At 43.3% G+C, this 19,652-nt stretch overlaps 1 protein-coding gene across 1 annotated transcript; it reads left to right on the top strand.

The window, feature by feature from the left end:
* Positions 1 to 3,044: 3,044 nt before the first annotated feature.
* Positions 3,045 to 18,692, top strand: kdm5a (lysine demethylase 5A). The gene is made up of 29 exons (XM_063501202.1): positions 3,045 to 3,781; positions 3,909 to 4,252; positions 4,722 to 4,799; positions 6,059 to 6,181; positions 6,429 to 6,599; positions 6,860 to 7,045; positions 7,393 to 7,471; positions 7,583 to 7,674; positions 7,814 to 7,972; positions 8,193 to 8,312; positions 8,588 to 8,746; positions 9,176 to 9,357; positions 9,560 to 9,722; positions 9,813 to 9,932; positions 10,034 to 10,228; positions 10,320 to 10,501; positions 10,641 to 10,765; positions 10,897 to 11,047; positions 11,197 to 11,317; positions 11,541 to 11,717; positions 12,032 to 12,210; positions 12,310 to 12,628; positions 12,735 to 13,295; positions 13,406 to 13,564; positions 13,912 to 14,040; positions 14,135 to 14,282; positions 14,429 to 14,649; positions 14,826 to 15,299; positions 17,416 to 18,692. The coding sequence occupies exons 2-29, from the start codon at positions 4,106 to 4,108 to the stop codon at positions 17,719 to 17,721; spliced, it is 5,226 nt and encodes a 1,741-aa protein (XP_063357272.1). The 5' UTR covers positions 3,045 to 3,781; positions 3,909 to 4,105; the 3' UTR covers positions 17,722 to 18,692.
* Positions 18,693 to 19,652: the final 960 nt, after the last annotated feature.

The raw sequence follows: 19,652 nt of genomic DNA, 5'->3' as shown, positions 1-19,652 counted from the left end.
GGCATCATTGGTGAGAGCGAAGAAGGTGAACACCACCTGCTGGTTCAGAAGCTCAGTTATACCTGCTCTCTGGATGGCATTGACCAGCATGCTGAAAACAGCAATAAATGATGTTAGATCGAATGGCAACTACACAACAACACACTAACACCTCTGTTTGTCATTAAGCTACACCAAACTAACAGCTTCATGATAATCTAGACTAACAGATGACTCACTTTTTAGGAGCTTCAAACTACAAAAAAAAAGCAAAAAACAAAACCGTTTCCCTGATCCTAGTTGGTGCAGTTGCTGCTCTGTGCCTCTGAAGTGCACTGTAGAGTCATTAAAGCTGCCAATAGTTGACAGGGAGTGTTTTTGCTGTACTTTTCCATCAGAGAAACATGATTCAGATGGTAAAGATCCTCACATGAAGCTGTCATCGGCCTTCAAGACATCCATGATGTTTCCCCATTGGTGGAGTGAGGACTTTGTCCACTGTGAACCTTGTCATGCGCAATGATACAGGTGTTCTTGATGCACAGGTTCTACAAAAAGAAAAAAAAATTGTGTTTAAATACATTAAAATGGACTTTGGTATCAGAAAAGATGAGTTCTAGTTATTATTATTATACAGTTTAGATACTACTGCTAGCATGTCAGAGTGTTTCTGAAATATTTGTTGATCTGATATTTGTTGTGGAAACCTGTGAACCTTCACATTGACTATATTGAGGTTGACCACGTTGATTTTGAAGGTATCCTTCTATTTATTATTATGTTGTTTAGCTTAAAAAACTGACCAACCAAAGCTTCTTCTCCATAATGTTTGTTGACCTGCTGAGAAAACCTGACCACAGGCCTGAGGGGAATCACAGACGAGTAAGAATTTTTTCATGCCAATGTCTCTAAGTGCTACTAGATTATTGTGTTGGTCTTTTCTTTACAATGTAAAGTTTTAAAAACAAACCTTAAAACATACTTCACATTAAAATGTAATAATTAGCCCACTCCCCACATGCACACAGCACAGCACACTGCCTCCACACCTGCCAACTGCATCACCAGTAAGCCCCTTCCCCACATATACAGCACAGTGCCCCCCTGAAAAAAGGCGGACAGACGACACTTTTTAATTGTTGGTCAAGACTAACCGCTTGTAAAAACGAAAAAAAAGTCCTGACCAAACAGAGGTAAATACCTATGTTGTTAAGTTAGCTGATGATTTTTTGCCTGGAGTTGGTTAGTTAGTTGTTCGATTGCCAGTCTAGCCTCCTGTGAGGAAAAGCCAGAGGCTGCCAGTGATGTAGCCTACTGTCAGTTTCACAGATTTGAAACTTAAGTAGCTGTTTGCTACAATACAGTCACACATTTTGGCATCATTTACCTACCTGTCATCCCTCCTGCTTAACTCTGTCATTGACAGCAAGCTGGTGACTGGGCCATACTGTGCAGAGGGTTTGGCATGTGTGTTGAGAAAACCGCTATCAGAAAACTATAAAGCTAGCCATAAATCCTGGTTTTAAAGCCAGGACCTGATGCTATGAGGGGGCGATACAGCCCACTGCAGCAACTGTGCCAGCCTAAGTAGTTCATCCTTCTTAAAATAAAAACACAATAAAATATTGTATTAAGTCAAATACAGTCACCTCAGCCACTGTTACCAACAGATAAAATCAAACTCTAATTCTAAAACTTAGATTTTTACGTAGCTTTTGGTTCAGAAGATGACGTAACACTCCGTATGCTATGTAAAGTGCATCCCACTGCAGCTGTTATTTATTTAGTAGTTTAGAATTGACATGGATCATGTTATGTTATAATATTTGGATGTACTTGAGACAGCCTTCACTTCTTTATATTTTAACTTCTGAGGAGCCAGAGTTTCTTGTAATTTAATTTAAAGTGGTCTTGAACAATAGTTCTCCAAGTTTTCTTCTGACATGGGCTGTTTTTCACACATATACAATCCACTTCTTAAACCTGACCATTTTCAGGGGAACACAGAAAAGGACCATCAGATTTTGATCCACCATGCAATGGCATCTGTAATGAAGCCAAATGATAACAGTTTTATTTTTCAACATGACAGTGATCCCAAACACTGTGGCAATATAGTATAGCTAGATAGAAAAACACACACTGTAACCGCAGAGCCCACACCTCAACATTATTGAAACAGGATCATCTGAACAGAGAACAGAACAAAGGCAGCCAACATCCGAAGCTTTGGAATGTTCTTCAAGAAGCCCGGAGAACTATTCCTGAGCACTATTTAAAGAGATTAGAATAAAGATTGCATAAGAGAGTTCAGCCTGTGTAGAAGTATAATGGTGGTCAAACCAAATATCAACTTTCAAGCTCATAAGAATTATACAAACTCTGTTTTTGCCATGAATACTTTTATAAACTGGTGCACCTTATTCACTTAGCACAATATAAAGTCATGAGGGGTGGCTCAGGATTTACACAGTTACTGTATTCTAGTAAATTATGCTGTATTAGAAATTAATCTGTCTCGGCCTATGTAAACTAGTGGCAGATATGTTCAACTTCAGCAACAAAGTGTCTAACACAATAAAGAGACATGCTCATTTACAGACATTTGGATTGTTGGAATCAACTAGGTGCACAATTAAAAATAATCATTCTTTATCTTTTGCTGAGTTTTTATATACCCAGTTTACCCACGGCTTGAAACAAGCTGCCTTCCAACCAAATTTCTTCTGACACGTTGCATGTATAAACAAAATATGTGATCAACAGGCGTATGGGGCTGCTGTGCTGATAGCCCGAGTGTGTGCCACATTAAGAAGATCCCCTCTAACTGACATCTGCTCGAAGATACATTACTGACAGCGCCAACCGCATTCGTACTGCTGATTTTTCCAACACCTTTGCTTAAATGCAGAACTGTGACAACAATCAATCCAGCAGATTTTTACAACTAATATGAATTTATTAGCGCTTGTTACCAAATACATTTTATTCACGCAAGCATCAAAGTTAGATGAAAAAACAGCAATGAATTCAAAATAGTGAAACTTTTTCCGAGTGTCCATGAAAGCACCATAAGAGCTCTTCCCTTTCCTTGCTAGTTGTAGCTAGCACGTTTGCTAATCCGACTACAATAGGTATAGACGACGTTTAAATATACGGAAAGCTGCCTCCGGTAAAACAAAGCAAAGAGAGTATTGCTTTTGTATATGCGATTTCATTTAATCTGCTTAAACCACGGAGGACCGTTCTTCTCAGCCGACTGTGCCAGCTAACGTCAATGTTAGCTGCGCAACGGGAAGCGGTAGCTAAGCTTCTTTTAGCTTACCAAATTAGCTGTGTGCTAGTTCTCCGTTGCCTCAAATGCTTCAATGAATGGGGGCCGATGTGCGGAGAGAAGGAAACAGTCAACAGTGTACGCTTGTTACTAGGCTTATCCGTGTTGTTTTCAAGCTTGACTGGTGCCACCAGAGTAGGAGGACGAAGAGGCTGGAGTTTATTTTGGAGGACATCGACGAGTTCACTAGCGTGATTACGTTAGCTAGTGAACATTACAGCTAACCTTAGATAAGTTTGTTGGAAATGCATCCTCACGAAAAAAATCATGCACTGCCCAGGTAGTGCAGAAGCGATGCTAGCTTATTTAACATAATAGACGGAGTGTTTTTGTGTGTTGGGTATTGTGAAACTTCTTTTCCAAATCGTCTGCGGCCAAGTCTTCACCGCATATTTTTTTTCCTCCTGAAGCTTTGGTTTGAGAGGAGCAATGGTGGCGTTTTTGGACTGACCCTGCCCTCCGTCCCAGGTAGGGGGAGAATTTGGTGGCGATACCCCGGCCTGGTTTGGCCCTCTGTTTACGGATACAGGAGTGACATGCATCATTGACTCGGTTCTTGTTGTATTTTCTGCCTTCACCTTTCACACCACATTAGGTTTCGCCCCTGGGATGCTCCTGTCACTGACGTGATTTGTTATTTGGGGAGATTGGAAGAATCACGATGGACACTAAAGAAGAAGAAGGAAGAAACAATTGCAGCTAACACAATTATGGACTCCTGAGGCTCAACTTTGCGCACTTTTATTCCTGATATATATTTTTTAAAGACTGTGTCACTGGACGGACGCCGATATGTCTGCGTTTGCGGAGTTCGTGCCCCCTCCTGAATGCCCGGTGTTTGAGCCGAGTTGGGAGGATTTCTCGGATCCTTTGGGATTCATCAACAAGATCCGACCTATTGCAGAGAAGACGGGCATCTGCAAAATCCGACCCCCTCAGGTATTTTTTATAACACTGAAAGTCTGCAGAGGTTTTTGGTTTGTTGTCTCTTTGTGATCTTGAGCTGGCTTACTTTGGGCCTGCGTGGATTTTACGAAACGCAGCGACGCTACTAGTTGCCATTAGTCTAAATAGAGGTCAAACGAGGCTCAGTTTCTTTTCAGTTTTTAATTAAACATTTTTGACACTGCTTTCCGTTTGTTGTTCAGAAAAATTGTGGGCGGAAGTGCGAAGAAAATGTAGCTGTTTTCCTCACTCCCACCTGGTGTTTTGGTTTTAAAGTGGTGGCTAGCTAAATTCAAGTGGAACGATGGTAGACATTGGGCCTAATGGCGTCCACATGCACACATGCAACAGATACATTTAGATTTTTATTTTTACTTTAAACTAGTCACGTGTTGTCACAATGATTTCCTCATTGCTCAGGTTGTTTTGGTGAATGTAATATTTCTTTTCTGTTGTCAATCAGGACTGGCAGCCTCCGTTTGCCTGTGATGTACGCAACTTCCGGTTCACTCCTCGGGTGCAAAGGCTGAATGAACTTGAGGTGAGTGTGCCACAAATGAATGAATAAATAAAATAACTCCAGTCAATGTTTATAATGAGACTGAAGCCATTATTGTTACTGCTTTGGCTGTGTGTATGATAGATAATTAAGATTCAAGATCCTTTGTTTGTCACATGCATAGTTATGAGTACAACACGCAGTGGAATGTGTCCTGACACCCTTGACTGTGCAAAAAGAGAGAACATTATATACATTAAGTGAATTATACAAAAGACCACATTATATGCAGTAATTAGCATTCTATGCAGTAAGTGAGTGAATTATGTACATTAAGTGAATAAAATAAAATAAAACAATCTGGAAATGTTTAAATTGAAAATCTAAAAATGTCCATTGTGTGAGTGGGCGTTAAAGTGTCTAGTGCTGTAGTGAAGGCGAGAAGAATCAGGTTGGGATGTGTTGAGAATAAGTCCTGTCTCAGTCACTTATGGATGCTGTGGGTGGGGAGTGGGGCGGCTTGTTCTGGTTTAGGACACGGATGGCTTGGGGATAGAAGCTTATCTTGAATCTCTCTGTTCTTGCCCGGATGGTGTGGAACCTTCTGCCTGATGGAACAGTTGGTTGGGATGGGTCCTTCAATATCTGAGCTTCTCTAGACCAACATCTCCTGGTGTAGATGTCCTGTAGGGAGGGGAGAGCAGTCGTGCAGCAGCGTTCTGCTGTATGGATCACTCTCTGAAGAGCTTTTTGATCCTTAACACAGCTGTTCCGATACCAGGATGCAGTGTTCTGTTTGAGGATGCTCTCCACAGCGCCTGCATAGAAAGTCCTGAGGATCACTGGAGAGACCCCGAACTTCCTCAGTTGTCATAGGTGGTACAGGCACTGTGTAGCCTTTTTGGACTGGACCTGAATGGGGGCAGACCATGTCGGGTCTGAGGAGACGTGGACACCAAGAAAGAAAAGTCTCACTCAGGGGAAAAAAAAACACTGCAGTTTTTATTTTGACTAGGAAAAGGTTATTAAAACAAAACAAAAAGCTGCATTATTATTTTTTTCAGTTTAGTTTTAATTGTGTCCAACGTTTGATGTCATGGATGCCCTTAAAGTCAAATTTTGGATATGTGTTGTTTCAGTTCGGGGCACCAGGACAGCTGCAATGTTGTTTTATATATATTAGAAATGCGCAGATGATCATTATCAGACTGCATTAACTATTTTTTACTGATCTCAACAGTATTTATGTATGGATGATTTTTCTAATCTGTCCTTTTGCTCTTTCTCTGCTGCTTTTCCAGGCGCTCACTCGCATAAAGCTCAACTTTCTGGATCAAATCGCAAAGTTTTGGGAGCTGCAGGGATCTAAGATTCGATTCCCTCATGTGGAGAGGAAACTCTTGGACCTCTACCAGCTCAGCAAGGTGGAACCAGTCAGCATGGATGTGTTTTTTTTTTTTGTTTGTTTGTTTGTTTTTGTTTTGTGTTCAGATTTTTGTTTTTTAACCTAAAAATTGATTTATTTTTTTTAGTGAACTTTTGTAAATAAGGACCCTTTGGCAGCGCAAAAAAAATGTTTTTTTACCATATGATGTTAAAAAATATTTTGGATGATTAGATGGATTAAGTGGTAAGAGCTAAAAAAAAATGTTTTCCTTGTGTGCATTAAAGATTGTGTCATCCGAGGGCGGCTTTGAGACGGTGTGTAAAGAAAAATTATGGTCCAAGGTGGCCAGCCGAATGGGCTACCCTCATGGAAAAGGCACCGGGTCTCTTCTACGTTCTCACTATGAGAGGATCCTTTACCCCTATGAGCTCTTCCAGACTGGGGCCACACTAACTGTGAGTGGTGCTGAATGCTGTTTAACTGCAATTTGTATCATAATTGGGAGGAAAACTACAGCTAATGTGTTTTAAGTAGATCCTCTGAGGTTTCTTGTCTAAATTGCATGTATATGTATTGTACTTATAGAGGTTTCTCCCAAAACACTTCATACTGTATATAAATGTCCTGTTTCTAATAGCTTGTAATAGCCTTTGGGCCAAATAACATCCTGGTTTTCTTCAGTAACCTATTCAGTGATCATTTTGCCTCTGATTAGGGCCTCCAAAGGTTGTATGATGAGGGAAATGATGGGGATGAGGTAGATGAGGGAGTTGGCGAGGAGGCTGTAGAGGAAGAGGAGCACGATGAGGAGGATGAGAAGGATAAAGATGGAGAAGGTGATGGATTGCAAACCAAAGAGCGGCTACTGCCAGAGAGACGCTCCAGGCGCCTGAAATCAGAGGTAAAGTGAAGCTGCTCAGACATCAACTCAGAGTTGAATTTGTAACCCACACTGACCTAAAATTAAAAATGCCATGAGCTCTTGGTTATCTTTTGTCTACTAATGCGTTTCATGTAACATTTGATAACATTGTTGCAAATGGGTCATGAAGTTATCATTTGTAGCAGAGCAATTAGTCCCCCCAACTAAAAGTTTGAAAAAGTGCTTGACACGTTAACTTTTGGCATTCCCTCTGCACATCCAGATTTCTAACTGTGTCAGGAATGGTCCCCCCCTGAGGATGTCTTAACATTTAGCAGGATCACTTTGTTTCACAGTCTAATGCTGTTATTGTTGTTGTTCTCTAGCGGGAAAACAAGGAGCCAAAAACCCTTAAAATCTTTGGAGCGAGTCCCAAGATGGTCGGCTTGGAGATCGTATCAGCTGGTAAACAAAAGTTTTGATTGACTTGTGTGGGCTTTGTTTTTTGTTATGTTTTGTTTTTAAACACAAAAACCAAGAGCCACTCCTCTTACTGTAGTTTTCCAATTCACTTAGATGATGGATTCAACAAGAAGCAGCGGCACCTCAAAGCCCAGGCCTTCGCCATCAAGATGAGACCACGCAAGGAGACCCTGGAGGTCAACTTTGTGAGTGTGATTTTATCATTTCATTGTGTTCAGTGTCGACATTCACCATGTTATTCAATACCACAACAATTTTTGCATCTTGTTTTGTTTTGTTTTCCCTTTAAAAAAAATAAAATAAAAATGTGGCGCTAACCCTCAGATCGACCTTTATCTCTGCCTTGTGTGTGGACGAGGGGACGAAGAGGACCGACTCCTGCTGTGTGATGGCTGTGATGACAGCTACCACACCTTCTGCTTGATCCCACCTCTGCAGGACGTACCCAAAGGAGACTGGCGGTGCCCTAAGTGTGTTGCTGAGGTAGGCGCTGAATGTGCTTTTATTCTCCCTGAGCCATCTGTGGTATACCACAAATGTTTCTCATGTCAAAGATTGGTGCTCTTACAGTTACTATAGTATTCATCATACCAAGTATATGGGTGAAGACTGAAAGAAATGTATAGAACAGAGAGACATTTGTTCTATATGGGCGTGGCTTCAACAGCAGCAACTCTAATGAATTGTTCATGCTTCTACACAGGAATGCAGTAAGCCTAGGGAGGCATTTGGCTTCGAGCAAGCTGTGAGGGAGTACAGCCTGCAAAGCTTCGGAGAGATGGCCGACCACTTCAAGTCTGACTACTTCAACATGCCTGTTCATGTATGTGAAATCTACTCAGTAGAGCTAGAATGAGTAGTGTCTGTCAGTGCGCCCCAGGGTGGCTGTGGCTACAATGTAGCTTGCCATCACCAGTGTGTGAATGTGTGCGTGAATGGGTGGATGACTGAACGTGTAAAGCGCTTTGGGGTCCTTGGGGACTGGAAAAGCGCTATACAAATACAGGCCATTTACCATTTTAAACGGATGCTGCTCTCAAGCCTTTCAGCGAAGATCTAAAACAGGATATGTCATAAGATCCATCTTACACTCCTCAGATGGTCCCCACAGAGTTGGTGGAGAAGGAGTTCTGGCGTCTGGTCAGCAGCATTGAGGAGGATGTCATCGTAGAGTATGGAGCAGACATCAGCTCCAAGGATGTCGGCAGCGGATTCCCTGTCAGGGACGGAAAGAGGAGGCTGCTGGGAGATGAGGAGGTGAGAAGATGGTTACACAGTGTAAATATCGTAACGTGGTGATGTGTTGACTTGACAAAAGTTGAAAAGTAACACGAAGAGACAGTATTGTTCAAGCAAACTGTGTATGCAGTCCAATTAAAAAGCAACACAGGGGTTACCTAGAGTGTGTCAAACACTTGTACAGTGGACAGTCAACTTAAAAAAAAACTAAAAGTAATATTTTTCTGCTCTTTTCCTTTTTTTCCCCCCAAATGCCATCACTGATGGGAAGGCACATTTGTCAGCTCATTTTCTCATATATTCTGCTAAAGACTTTTAATTGCGCACACATCATCTTATTTAGTATTTTATTGATTGGTTCCATCTAGCAAACTCCAGCCTCCAGTCTATTTATTTAATACTTTCAAATTTGCTCTGAATAGAAGCACTCTTTTCCTTTCCTGTTAGGATTATGCAAACTCAGGCTGGAACTTGAACAACATGCCAGTGCTGGAGCAATCTGTGCTCACCCACATCAACGTGGACATCTCAGGCATGAAGGTACCCTGGCTCTACGTGGGCATGTGTTTCTCCTCCTTCTGCTGGCACATCGAAGACCACTGGAGCTACTCCATCAATTTTCTTCACTGGCAAGTTTATGAAGTATAGTTTTGGAAGCAGCAGAGAAGTAGTAGTGTTGATGAAAACAAAATTCTGCATGTCAGTGGTAATCCTTTGCTTCAGTAGGGCTTTTATAGTTGATCTTATGTTTATGTCTGCTCTGTGGAGTTATGGTACAATAGAAGCCTTAAATATAAAACAACATTCTGATGTCTTCCTTCTGTTCTTCAGGGGAGAACCCAAGACTTGGTATGGAGTCCCGGCCTCTGCAGCAGAGAAATTAGAGGCTGTCATGAAAAAGTTAGCTCCAGAGCTTTTTGACTCCCAGCCTGACCTCCTTCATCAGCTCGTCACCATCATGAATCCCAACGTCCTCATGGAGCATGGTGTCCCTGTATGTAGCCTGTACTCTGGGTTGGAATTTGATCTGGTTAAATATTCATGTGGAGAGCTTTATTTATTACCTATATATTCCTCTCCTCAGGTGTACAGGACCAATCAGTGTGCCGGGGAGTTTGTGGTTACCTTTCCCCGGGCCTACCACAGCGGCTTCAACCAGGGCTACAACTTTGCAGAGGCTGTTAATTTCTGCACAGCTGATTGGGTGAGGGAGCAAAAATACAAACTCCTCTTTTATTTTAAATATTGAATTTTTTATATATATTATTTTGCCAAAACTTTGCTCGTTTTTCACCCATTCTTCAGTTGCCAGTGGGCCGTCAGTGTGTCGCCCATTACCGGCGTCTCCACCGGTACTGCGTTTTCTCCCACGAGGAGCTGCTTTGCAAGATGGCCTCAGATCCCGAGAGCCTCGACGTGGAGCTGGCTGCTGCCGTCTATAAAGAAATGCAAGAGATGATGGATGAAGAAACAAAACTCAGACAGGCTGTCCAGGAAATGGTGAATGTTTTTCTTTTTTGTTTTGTGGATGTTATATGTGTAATGTAACCCATTCTGATCATTTGGGCATCGCTTTCCTCATTGCCAACAGGGGGTACTGTCGTCCGAGCTGGAGGTTTTTGAACTCGTTCCGGACGATGAGCGTCAGTGCTACAAGTGTAAGACAACCTGTTTCCTGTCTGCGCTGACCTGTTCCTGCAGCCCCGACCGACTGGTTTGTCTACACCACGCGAAAGATCTCTGTGACTGTCCTCTTGGCGACAAGTGTCTTAGGTGGGATTTTTTTTTCTTTTTTTAAATTCATGGCGTAAACTTTAATCATGTTAAGAGTTGCACAAGCTTGTGTTGGTAGTAAATTCTTAAAACAAATTTTCATGTGCAGTTTTTTTTTTTTTTGTCCAATCCATTCCAGGTATCGCTATGATCTGGAGGAGTTCCCCTCCATGCTGTATGGCGTGAAGACTCGGGCTCAGTCTTATGATACCTGGGCAAAGAGGGTCACAGAAGCCTTGGCTGCAGACCAGAAAAACAAAAAAGGTCTCTGTTTTATTGCATTATAAACTACAAGAATTTTGTTCCCTAAATTTAGCTATTTATGTCTTTATTATATCTAAATCGTTTCTCATCTTTGTTTTCTCCTGCTCTTTCTTTCTGTCGCTCTCTCACAGATCTCATTGAACTCAAAGTTTTGCTCGAGGACGCAGAGGACAGAAAGTATCCTGAGAACGCTTTGTTCCGTCGCCTGAGGGAGATGGTCAAAGAGGCAGAGACGTGCTCCTCTGTAGCCCAGCTGCTGCTCAGCCGCAAGCAGAGGCACAGGTCAGGACAATGATTTGTGCTGATTTACCACTCGCAAGTTAGGGGACCTGATATCAGTTTTTTAAAAAATCTTTTCAGTATTAATTTTGTAGGTGGTTTTGAACTAAATCTGTTTTTTTTCTCCCCTGTTTTTCTGTGTGCATCTGTAGCAGCCGCCTGCGTTCTGAGAGCAATCGCAGTCGGACCAAATTGACTGTGGATGAGCTGAAAGCGTTCGTAGAGCAGCTGTACAGGCTACCCTGCATCATCAGCCAGGCGCGACAAGTCAAAGTTAGTTCCATATGTCGATACATAGATCCCAATTATAGTTGTTGTTTTTTTTTTGTTTTGTTTTGTTTTGGGGTTTTTTAAATTTTGTTTTTGCCTCTCTTGTGTAATTTTCTCTGCTCCCCCCCCCCCTCCCACTCATTCAACCAATACTCTTAAACCACTCCCTGACATTTCCTACTTTTCCTTTACCTCTAAATGTTTCTGTCACTGCCCGTATTGCCAGGAGTTACTGGAGAATGTGGAGGACTTTCATGAACGGGCCCAGGTGGCGCTGTCAGATGAGATGCCCGATTCCTCCAAGCTGCAGGCGCTGTTGGATCTGGGCAGTGGCCTGGATGTGGAGCTGCCAGAGCTGCCCAGACTCAAACAGGAGCTCCAGCAGGCCCGGTGGCTTGATGAGGTGAGTCCACATCAGGCGATATGAGTTGTTGTCCTTGCAAAAACAGAAGGATTTCCACTTTTGTTACCAAGTGGAAATGAAAAGGAGTTAACTTAAGACTAAGTCAATGAGGTTTTTACCATTTCCAAAATGGGAACACCGTATTGCTCTCTGTTTCTGTAGAATATTATCATATTGTTAGAACTGTTTAGATTTCTAAGTAGTTCTGTGCCAGTGTAAAGGAAGCTAAATATTTGCAGTGACAGATATGAGTTAAAATCATAAACATCAAAAGATTGAGCAAAACAGAGACTGAGAACATCATCAAATTTCAGGTGCGTGCCACCCTTGCTGAGCCCCACCGCGTCACTTTGGAGCTCATGAAGAGGCTGATCGACTCTGGGGTGGGTTTGGCTCCCCACCATGCCGTGGAGAAGGCCATGGCTGAACTCCAAGAAATCCTCACCGTGTCAGAGAGATGGGAGGATAAGGCTCGCGCCTGCCTGCAGGCTAGGTAAGGTTTCACATGTGAATGGAGATCTAAATTACCCATAAAAGTCTACCTTTTAAAATCGGAGTGTTCACATGTTTGTTTGTGCTGTTTTAATCTTAGACCTCGTCACAGCATGGCGACGCTTGAGAGCATTGTGCTGGAAGCTCGTAACATCCCAGCGTACCTGCCAAATATTTTGGCCCTCCGAGAGGCCCTGCAAAAGGCCAAGGAGTGGACCTCCAAGGTGGAGGCCATCCAAAACGGCAGCAGCTATGCTTACCTGGATCAGCTGGAGAGCCTGCTGGCCAGGGGCCGCTCCATCCCTGTGCGGCTCGATCCGCTAGCTCAGGTGGAGTCTCAGGTAGCTGCAGCTCGAGCCTGGAGGGAGAGGACTGCTCGCACGTTCCTCAAGAAGAACTCCACGTACACACTGCTTCAGGTGGGCTGTCATGGAAACATTTGATGTTAGTTGTGGCTGAGATGCATACACATTTAAATGTCTTTAATATAAAGTCTGTATGATAATTATAACAAATATCTCTTAGGTCCTCAGTCCTCGAGTGGACATTGGAGTATACGGCAACAGCAAGAGCAAACGAAAGCGTGTTAAGGAGCTCATGGAAAAGGAGAGGGGCGGCTTTGACCCAGACACCCTGAGTGATCTGGAGGAGAACCACGAGGAGGTGCGGGACCCTTCTACTGTTGTAGCAGCTTTCAAAGCCAAAGAGCAGAAAGAAGTGGAGTCCATTCATTCACTCCGAGCTGCAAATTTAGCTAAGATGGCCATGGCAGATCGCATCGAGGAGGTCAAGTTCTGTTTGTGTCGAAAGACTGCCAGCGGCTTCATGTTGCAGTGCGAACTTTGTAAAGACTGGTTCCACGGAGCTTGCGTCCCTCTGCCTAAGACTGGATCTCAGAAAAAGATTGGTGTGAATTGGCAGAGCAATAGTAAAGACTCCAAATTCCTGTGTCCGCTGTGCCAGCGATCACGGAGGCCGAGATTAGAGACCATTCTGTCATTGTTAGTTTCACTGCAGAAGCTGCCAGTGCGTCTGCCAGAAGGAGAAGCATTGCAGTGTTTGACTGAGAGGGCAATGAGCTGGCAGGTACGCATATAAATGACAATGCCTAACTGGTAGCATCCGAGCTTCTCAGTGTTTTTTCTTTTGGTCTCTGCTTATTACCTGCGCTTATGTTGGTTAAACTTTCTTAACAGGACCGAGCACGCCAAGCTCTGGCCACAGAGGAGTTGTCCTCGGCCCTGGCGAAGCTGTCTGTGCTGAGCCAGCGTATGGTCGAACAGGCTGCGAGGGAGAAAACGGAGAAGATCATCAACGCTGAGCTGCAGAAAGCCGCTGCCAATCCTGACTTACAGGTACTTTGATTATTAATAATTTTGCATGGTTAGAAATTCTCTTTTGAGATACAGATTGATGCTTTGGATGTAAATGTGCACTTCACCAGCAGAGGGCAGGAATATGTAAAAAGATAAACAGGCCAGTGGATTGGCTTAGCAGTCTGAAAGTTTTCAGACTGGTGATCTGAAACCTGAAATTAAATCTACTCTCTAGGGAAATTATCAGGCAAAACAGTTCTTATTCAACAACAAGCTGAAGAATCATTGCTGTTTTGTTTTTATTTCTTTGATAAGTTCAGTAGATAAAACCTTTCCTGTGAGAATAAATTTTAAAGAGTACGTGTGTGTTTGTGTGTGTTTCCCAGGGTCATATCCAAACTTTCCAGCAGGCTGGTTTCAGCAGAGCCACGTCACCGCGTCCCTCTGTGGACTACGACGACGAGGAAACGGATTCAGACGAAGACATCAGGGAGACTTACGGATATGACATGAAGGTACGAGAGGCATCAGTGGTGTGATTTAAATTGGGGTGTCATAGGACCTTATTTTGACTTCTTGTGTTGTTGTTGTATGACTGTTTGGCTCCAGGACCCTGGTGAGGTGAAGCCCTACCTGTTCTGTGATGAGGAGATTCCCGTGAAGTCAGAGGAGGTGGTCAGTCACATGTGGCTGGCTGCCACGCCTTCCTTCTGTGTCGAGCACGCTTACTCCTCAGCCTCCAAGTCCTGTGTTCAAAGTGAGGCCGCATTTATTTAATACAATCCCTTTGCTTTGAGTCTGTTTACCCATTGTTCCCTCTTGGCATTTATTTGCATAATAAACAATTACATTAACTACTCCTTGGGAGATTTCCATTTCATACTCAAAATATTTACATTTCAGATCTGGCTACACCCAGAAAGCAGCCCAGGAAGACCCCGCTGGTACCTCGGAGCCTTGAGCCACCTGTTCTTGAGCTGTCCCCGCAGGCTAAAGCCCAGCTGGAGGACCTGATGATGCTTGGAGACCTGCTGGAGGTGTCCCTGGATGAGACCCAGCACATCTGGAGAATCCTGCAGGCCACTCACCCACCCTCTGAGGAGAGATTCCTGCAGGTCATGGAGGTAGGAAGTTCAGCCATTATGCAACCTGATTGCACAGCTGGATAGGGACTTAATGCTGAGATTAATCATTTTTGTTTGTTCTGATGGTGTAATTACACACAATGTATGCAGTAAATACAGAATAAGAAATGGCAGTGATCGCTCTCATTTGCTCTTTTTTTTCCCTTTCTTTCCAGCCTGACGACTCTCTGATTGAAAAGCCTCTGAAGATCAAGCTCAAAGATTCCGAGAAGAAGCGGAAACGCAAATTGGAAAGAGCTGAGCACCACCACATGCTGATGGCTGCTGCAGCTGCCAGTGGAACTTCGGCGATGGGAGATATCCGACCACCCAAGTCCAAAGACTTAAAGAGGGTGGGTCTGGAGCTCGGCCTTGGGGGTAAACCCAAAAAGAAAAAACTTAAAATCAACCTGGAAAAGAATCGGGAAATGAAGCAACTGGCCAAACGGTTGGCCAAAGAGGAGAAGGAGAGAAAGAGGAAAGAGAAAGCGGCCGCAAAGGCAGAGGCCATCAGGGAGGGGATGGAGAAGAGGAAGGAGAAGAAGATTCTTGACATTCCCTCGAAGTATGATTGGTCGGGGGCAGAGGACTCCAATGATGAGAATGCAGTATGCGCAGCCAAAAACTGCCAGAGGCCGTGTAAAGATAAGGTGAGCACACCTGTCATTGTCCTCCATAACTAACTAACTAACATTTCAGTTCAATTTCATTTATACAGTGCCAAATAACAACAACAACAACAACAACAATCGCCTCAAGGCACTTGCGACCGAGTTTCACCATTGCAGATCCAGATGTGTGTTGAAAGGGGTACAAGGGGGAAATCATAGATGTTTGATGGACACAATCTTAACATTATATAATATGTTGAAAAATTGTTGAATATTCTTAATCTTATTTTGTGTCATTACTTTATTGTGATCCATCGTGGTCTCAGAGTTTATTCCCTGCTCACCTGGTTTAAATGTGGACTCAAACCTGGGGAGCAAGGAAACTAAACTGATCTCACATGATTCAAGGTAGCAGACCACATCTACTCCCTTGAAATAGGACTGAAATATAGTTTATTATGAAGAATTTTATGTCTACAAATACATTTTATTAGTACCTGGTTGGATGCACCTCAGCTCTCAATATTGTTGAATCTTGGCATAGATTCAACAAGCTGCTGGAAACATTCCTCAGAGATTTTGGTCCATATTGATCTGTCAGCATCAAAGAGTGGCTGCAGATTTGTCAGCTATACATCCATGGTGTATATCTCCCGTTCCACCATGCACTAAATGAGTTCTAGAGGACTGAGATCTGGTGACTGGTGGAGTCCTTGTCATGTTCAAGATTGTAGTTTGCGATGGTTTGAGCTTTGTGACATGGTGCGTAATCCTGCTGGAAGCAGCCATCTACAAAGCCATATACAAAGTGTGTATACGGTGGTCATTAAGTGGCATGGTCAGGACATGGTTTTATTTACTGTTGCCTTCCTTTCAGCTTGAAGTAGTCTGCCCATTCTCCTCTAACTTCTGGCATCAACAAGGCATTTTCTCCCAGTGAACTTCTGCTCACTAGATATTTTCTGTTCTTTAGATGATCCTCTAGATCACCCTAGAGATGGTTGTGTGGGGTAAATCCCAGATCAGTAGTCTCTGAAGTACTCAGCCTAGCCCATCAACAACCATGTCACATTCAAAGTCACCTAAATCACCTTTTTCTCCTTGTTCTAATGCTCAAGTTGAACTGCATCAGGTCATGTTGACCTTGTCTACACGCCTAAATGCAGTTGATTTGCTGCCATATGATTAGCTGTACAGCAAGCACGAGCAGAGCTTTCAAAGTCTTGATGTGGATTTTGTCAGGACTCTGTATCTACTGACGTTCTGGACTGTGAAATTCCCTTAAGCCCATATTGACTGCACGAAATCAAACATACTGCAGTGTTAAACTGTAAGTCTCCATGATTGTGTCATGATGTTCGCATGGTGTCAGACGGAACATCAGTCTGCATACAGAGACGCTCGACAGTTTGATGATTCCATCTGAGGAGACTGGGAAATACTGTGGTGTCATCCACTGAATGTGTGTTTGTTTTATTAAACCAGAGTGGATAACAAACATTTCTCACAATGAACATTGGGTACCTTTTTATTGAATAGCAACAGCTGGTAACCGCACTGGAACACCTCAAAGAGAGTTAGACATAACATATTAACAAGGCCACCTGATGTCGTCTTGATCAGAAACACTACTGCAGACTGCACAAAGTTAACCAGTGGCTAGTCTTCTTCTCCTTTGAGTCTGCGCAGCCAATCAAATCTGAGGAATCATTAGCCCTACAGTCCTGTCCTTTGATTAACTGATGATTTATCCAGGGCATACTCGTGACTGTAGCCCAAAACGATGGCATAGTGCTGTGTTAGTCGCTACTTTGAAAGGAAGGTAACCTTTAAAATAAAATGATAATAATTTACTTAAATTCAAATTTTTAGCAAAAACAGCAAAAACCACTTTTTTCTAGCTGCAGCTGTGAAACAGACTTCTTTAATTGCTAATGCAGTATTTTCATTAAAATTGTTGAATTAAAGCTTCTTTTCAAATTTATTGTCGTGGTGAAAAAAGCAAATTTGTTTCACTGTCCAGACTGACGTGATTGAGTGCTGTTAAACATTATCTTTGAATTTAGTGTCTTGCTTGAAAAAGTCATTGTCTCACTCACTCACATTTCTGAATTCATCACGTGGGTTTTTTGTTCTTTTCTCTCCTATTTCCCAGGTCGACTGGGTTCAGTGTGATGGCGGCTGTGACGAGTGGTTCCACCAGGTCTGTGTGGGTGTGTCATGCGAGATGGCCGAGAATGAGGACTACATCTGCATGGACTGCTCCCGGAAGGCCGCCGGTGGAGGAATGAGCGTCGAGGAGGTGTCGGAGGAGAGCGTCGTTGTGCTGACAACGTCAATGTGCGGCAGCAGCGTGCAGAGTGTGCCATCGTCATCGGTGATTGCCTCCTGGTCGTCGGCTTCTCACTTAAACCCAGCGACATCACATCAGCAACAGCAGGATTCTCAGCAGGGCAGTTAGCACTTAAAAAAAACATGGGCCAATGACAGAGAACTTCACAAGATGCCCAGTATCCAGGCTAGTTTTTTAACCTCAAGACAAGTTAACAGTTCCTGTAACTGTTGGGAGTGTCAAGCACAAGAAAACGTTCCTCTGTTTCCGAGTGCTGAGATCTGCAAACAGACTTTACATGTGTCAGCCACAACATTAAAAACCAAAGGCGAGTAAAGTGAATGACCTCGATCATCTCGTTGCAGTGCGTCACTCAGCCGGGAAGCTATTGGTATCGGTATTCATGTGGGTGATACTGTTAACATCCACCCAAATGTGTCTAATTTGCTCCTGTATGACAGAGGTCCTGTTCAGAAACGGCTCGTCATTACACGCAAGGTGTTGAAATGGCCTCCCCACATGTCAGTCCAGTGGACCATCCACAGGATGCACCAGAATAAGCCCGATCGCTGCATCTGCTGCCAATATCTTGGCGCCCGCAACCGGAAGACGCCCTCTGAGGTCCTGTGACCTTGCTTCAAAGGGCCAGACCTGTTTTGATGTCACAAAGGGGACTCACAAAATATTAGGCAGATGGATTTAATGTTGTGGCCTCTCTGTATAATCCCCCTACAGCAGTTTAGGTCCCTAAAAACCTGCCGTCTTCATCCTGGTCCTCAGTTCAGCAGTAACAAGGCATTAATAACTTACCTGCAGTCAAACACTCACTTATTCCAGCTGTTGTATTCAGTGGCAAACAGACAAATTTGTTCCCAGCTCCAGGACATTAGTTCCCCTTCTGTCCCTCTGCCAGGCCCTTGAGACAGTAACATCTCAATAAGTAGGTCTCGACTAGGAAAAACAAATGGTTGTATTGTAGTGGAATTATTTATAATGTACATAGCTTTTAAGGCAGTTAAACCAATGGATTGTGGCTTTTTGTTTTGTTTTGTTTCTCACCTTTAATAAATTCTTCCTAGTCAAATAAGTACAAATTGCAATGTTGTTGTTTTTTGTTTTTTTTCTCCATGTGACGAAGCACACAAACGACAACCATCTCCTCTTCTAAACTTCTTGTTTGTGAAGGCGGGGGGAGTGACCTCAAGATGTCACTGAGTGGTTGATTGATTTCTTTTCAAACTGGTTTAAACCTCACATCAGCTTTGTGACTTTCATTTTCAAAGCAGGGCCTCGATTATCACGGTGAAAAATTAACTGGTCAAGCTTATACCGTATCACTACCTGTACGCAGCTCTGTTGGGGGAGTAGAGGATTATGGCAAGGGTGGGGGTGGTGGGTGTGCTGATGTCCACTCCTCACTCAGACAGGTCAGATCCAGTGTGAACTGACCTCGTCTGCTTTTGGCATCCGTCTGAGTGAGGCACCTCTATCAGAGAGAAAGAAAGGGCAACCGCGGTGGGCTGCGAGGATACTCAAAGAATTACATAACTTTTGTTTTGTTATGTAGCCACATCTTCCACCACCTGCTGTATGTTGTGTCTTCAGACTCATCCACTGAGAAGACTTTTTGACCAAAATGCTAAACATAGATGAAAGGAGAAGCAATGGTCTATAGCAACACATGTATTTCTTTCAGACCTTAGCACCATATTTGTGGAAAACCTTCTTCCATCAACTAGTTTGACTTTTAGAATGCGTCTGTTGATGTAAACAAACATGTATATTTGTTTCTTTTTACCTATGTAGCCAAAGTGCATTGCAACAAGAACATGAGTTAAGGCTGACAGGTCAAATGTCATCCCCTTGGACTATTACATTGCACCTTATTTTAACAGTAGAGACATGGTGGATGATGTACTTTGCTCGGAAAGGACCACATGCAGGGAAAGAGTGGAGGCTGGCCTTGGTTTAGCATTACAAAACCCCACCTCTCTGTCCAGCCATGTTAAATAGTCAAACCTTGGCCCCAGTCAAACTGAAACCTACAGATTCAGCTTCAA

This window comes from Pelmatolapia mariae, linkage group LG17 (genome assembly GCF_036321145.2).
Source record: "Pelmatolapia mariae isolate MD_Pm_ZW linkage group LG17, Pm_UMD_F_2, whole genome shotgun sequence".
Classification (NCBI taxonomy): Eukaryota; Metazoa; Chordata; class Actinopteri; order Cichliformes; family Cichlidae; genus Pelmatolapia; species Pelmatolapia mariae.
The sequence above is the reverse complement of the archived record's forward strand: the minus strand, read 5'-3'. Positions and strand labels throughout refer to the sequence as shown.

Excerpts from the sequence above, each read along its gene's own strand:
- kdm5a (XM_063501202.1), top strand. The coding sequence starts at position 4,106 with ATGTCTGCGTTTGCGGAGTTCGTGCCCCCTCCTGAATGCCCGGTGTTT. Across the intron at positions 8,747-9,175 it reads GGCTGCTGGGAGATGAGGAG|GATTATGCAAACTCAGGCTG; the intron begins GTGAGAAGATGG and ends CTTTCCTGTTAG. Across the intron at positions 15,300-17,415 it reads AGAGGCCGTGTAAAGATAAG|GTCGACTGGGTTCAGTGTGA; the intron begins GTGAGCACACCT and ends CCTATTTCCCAG.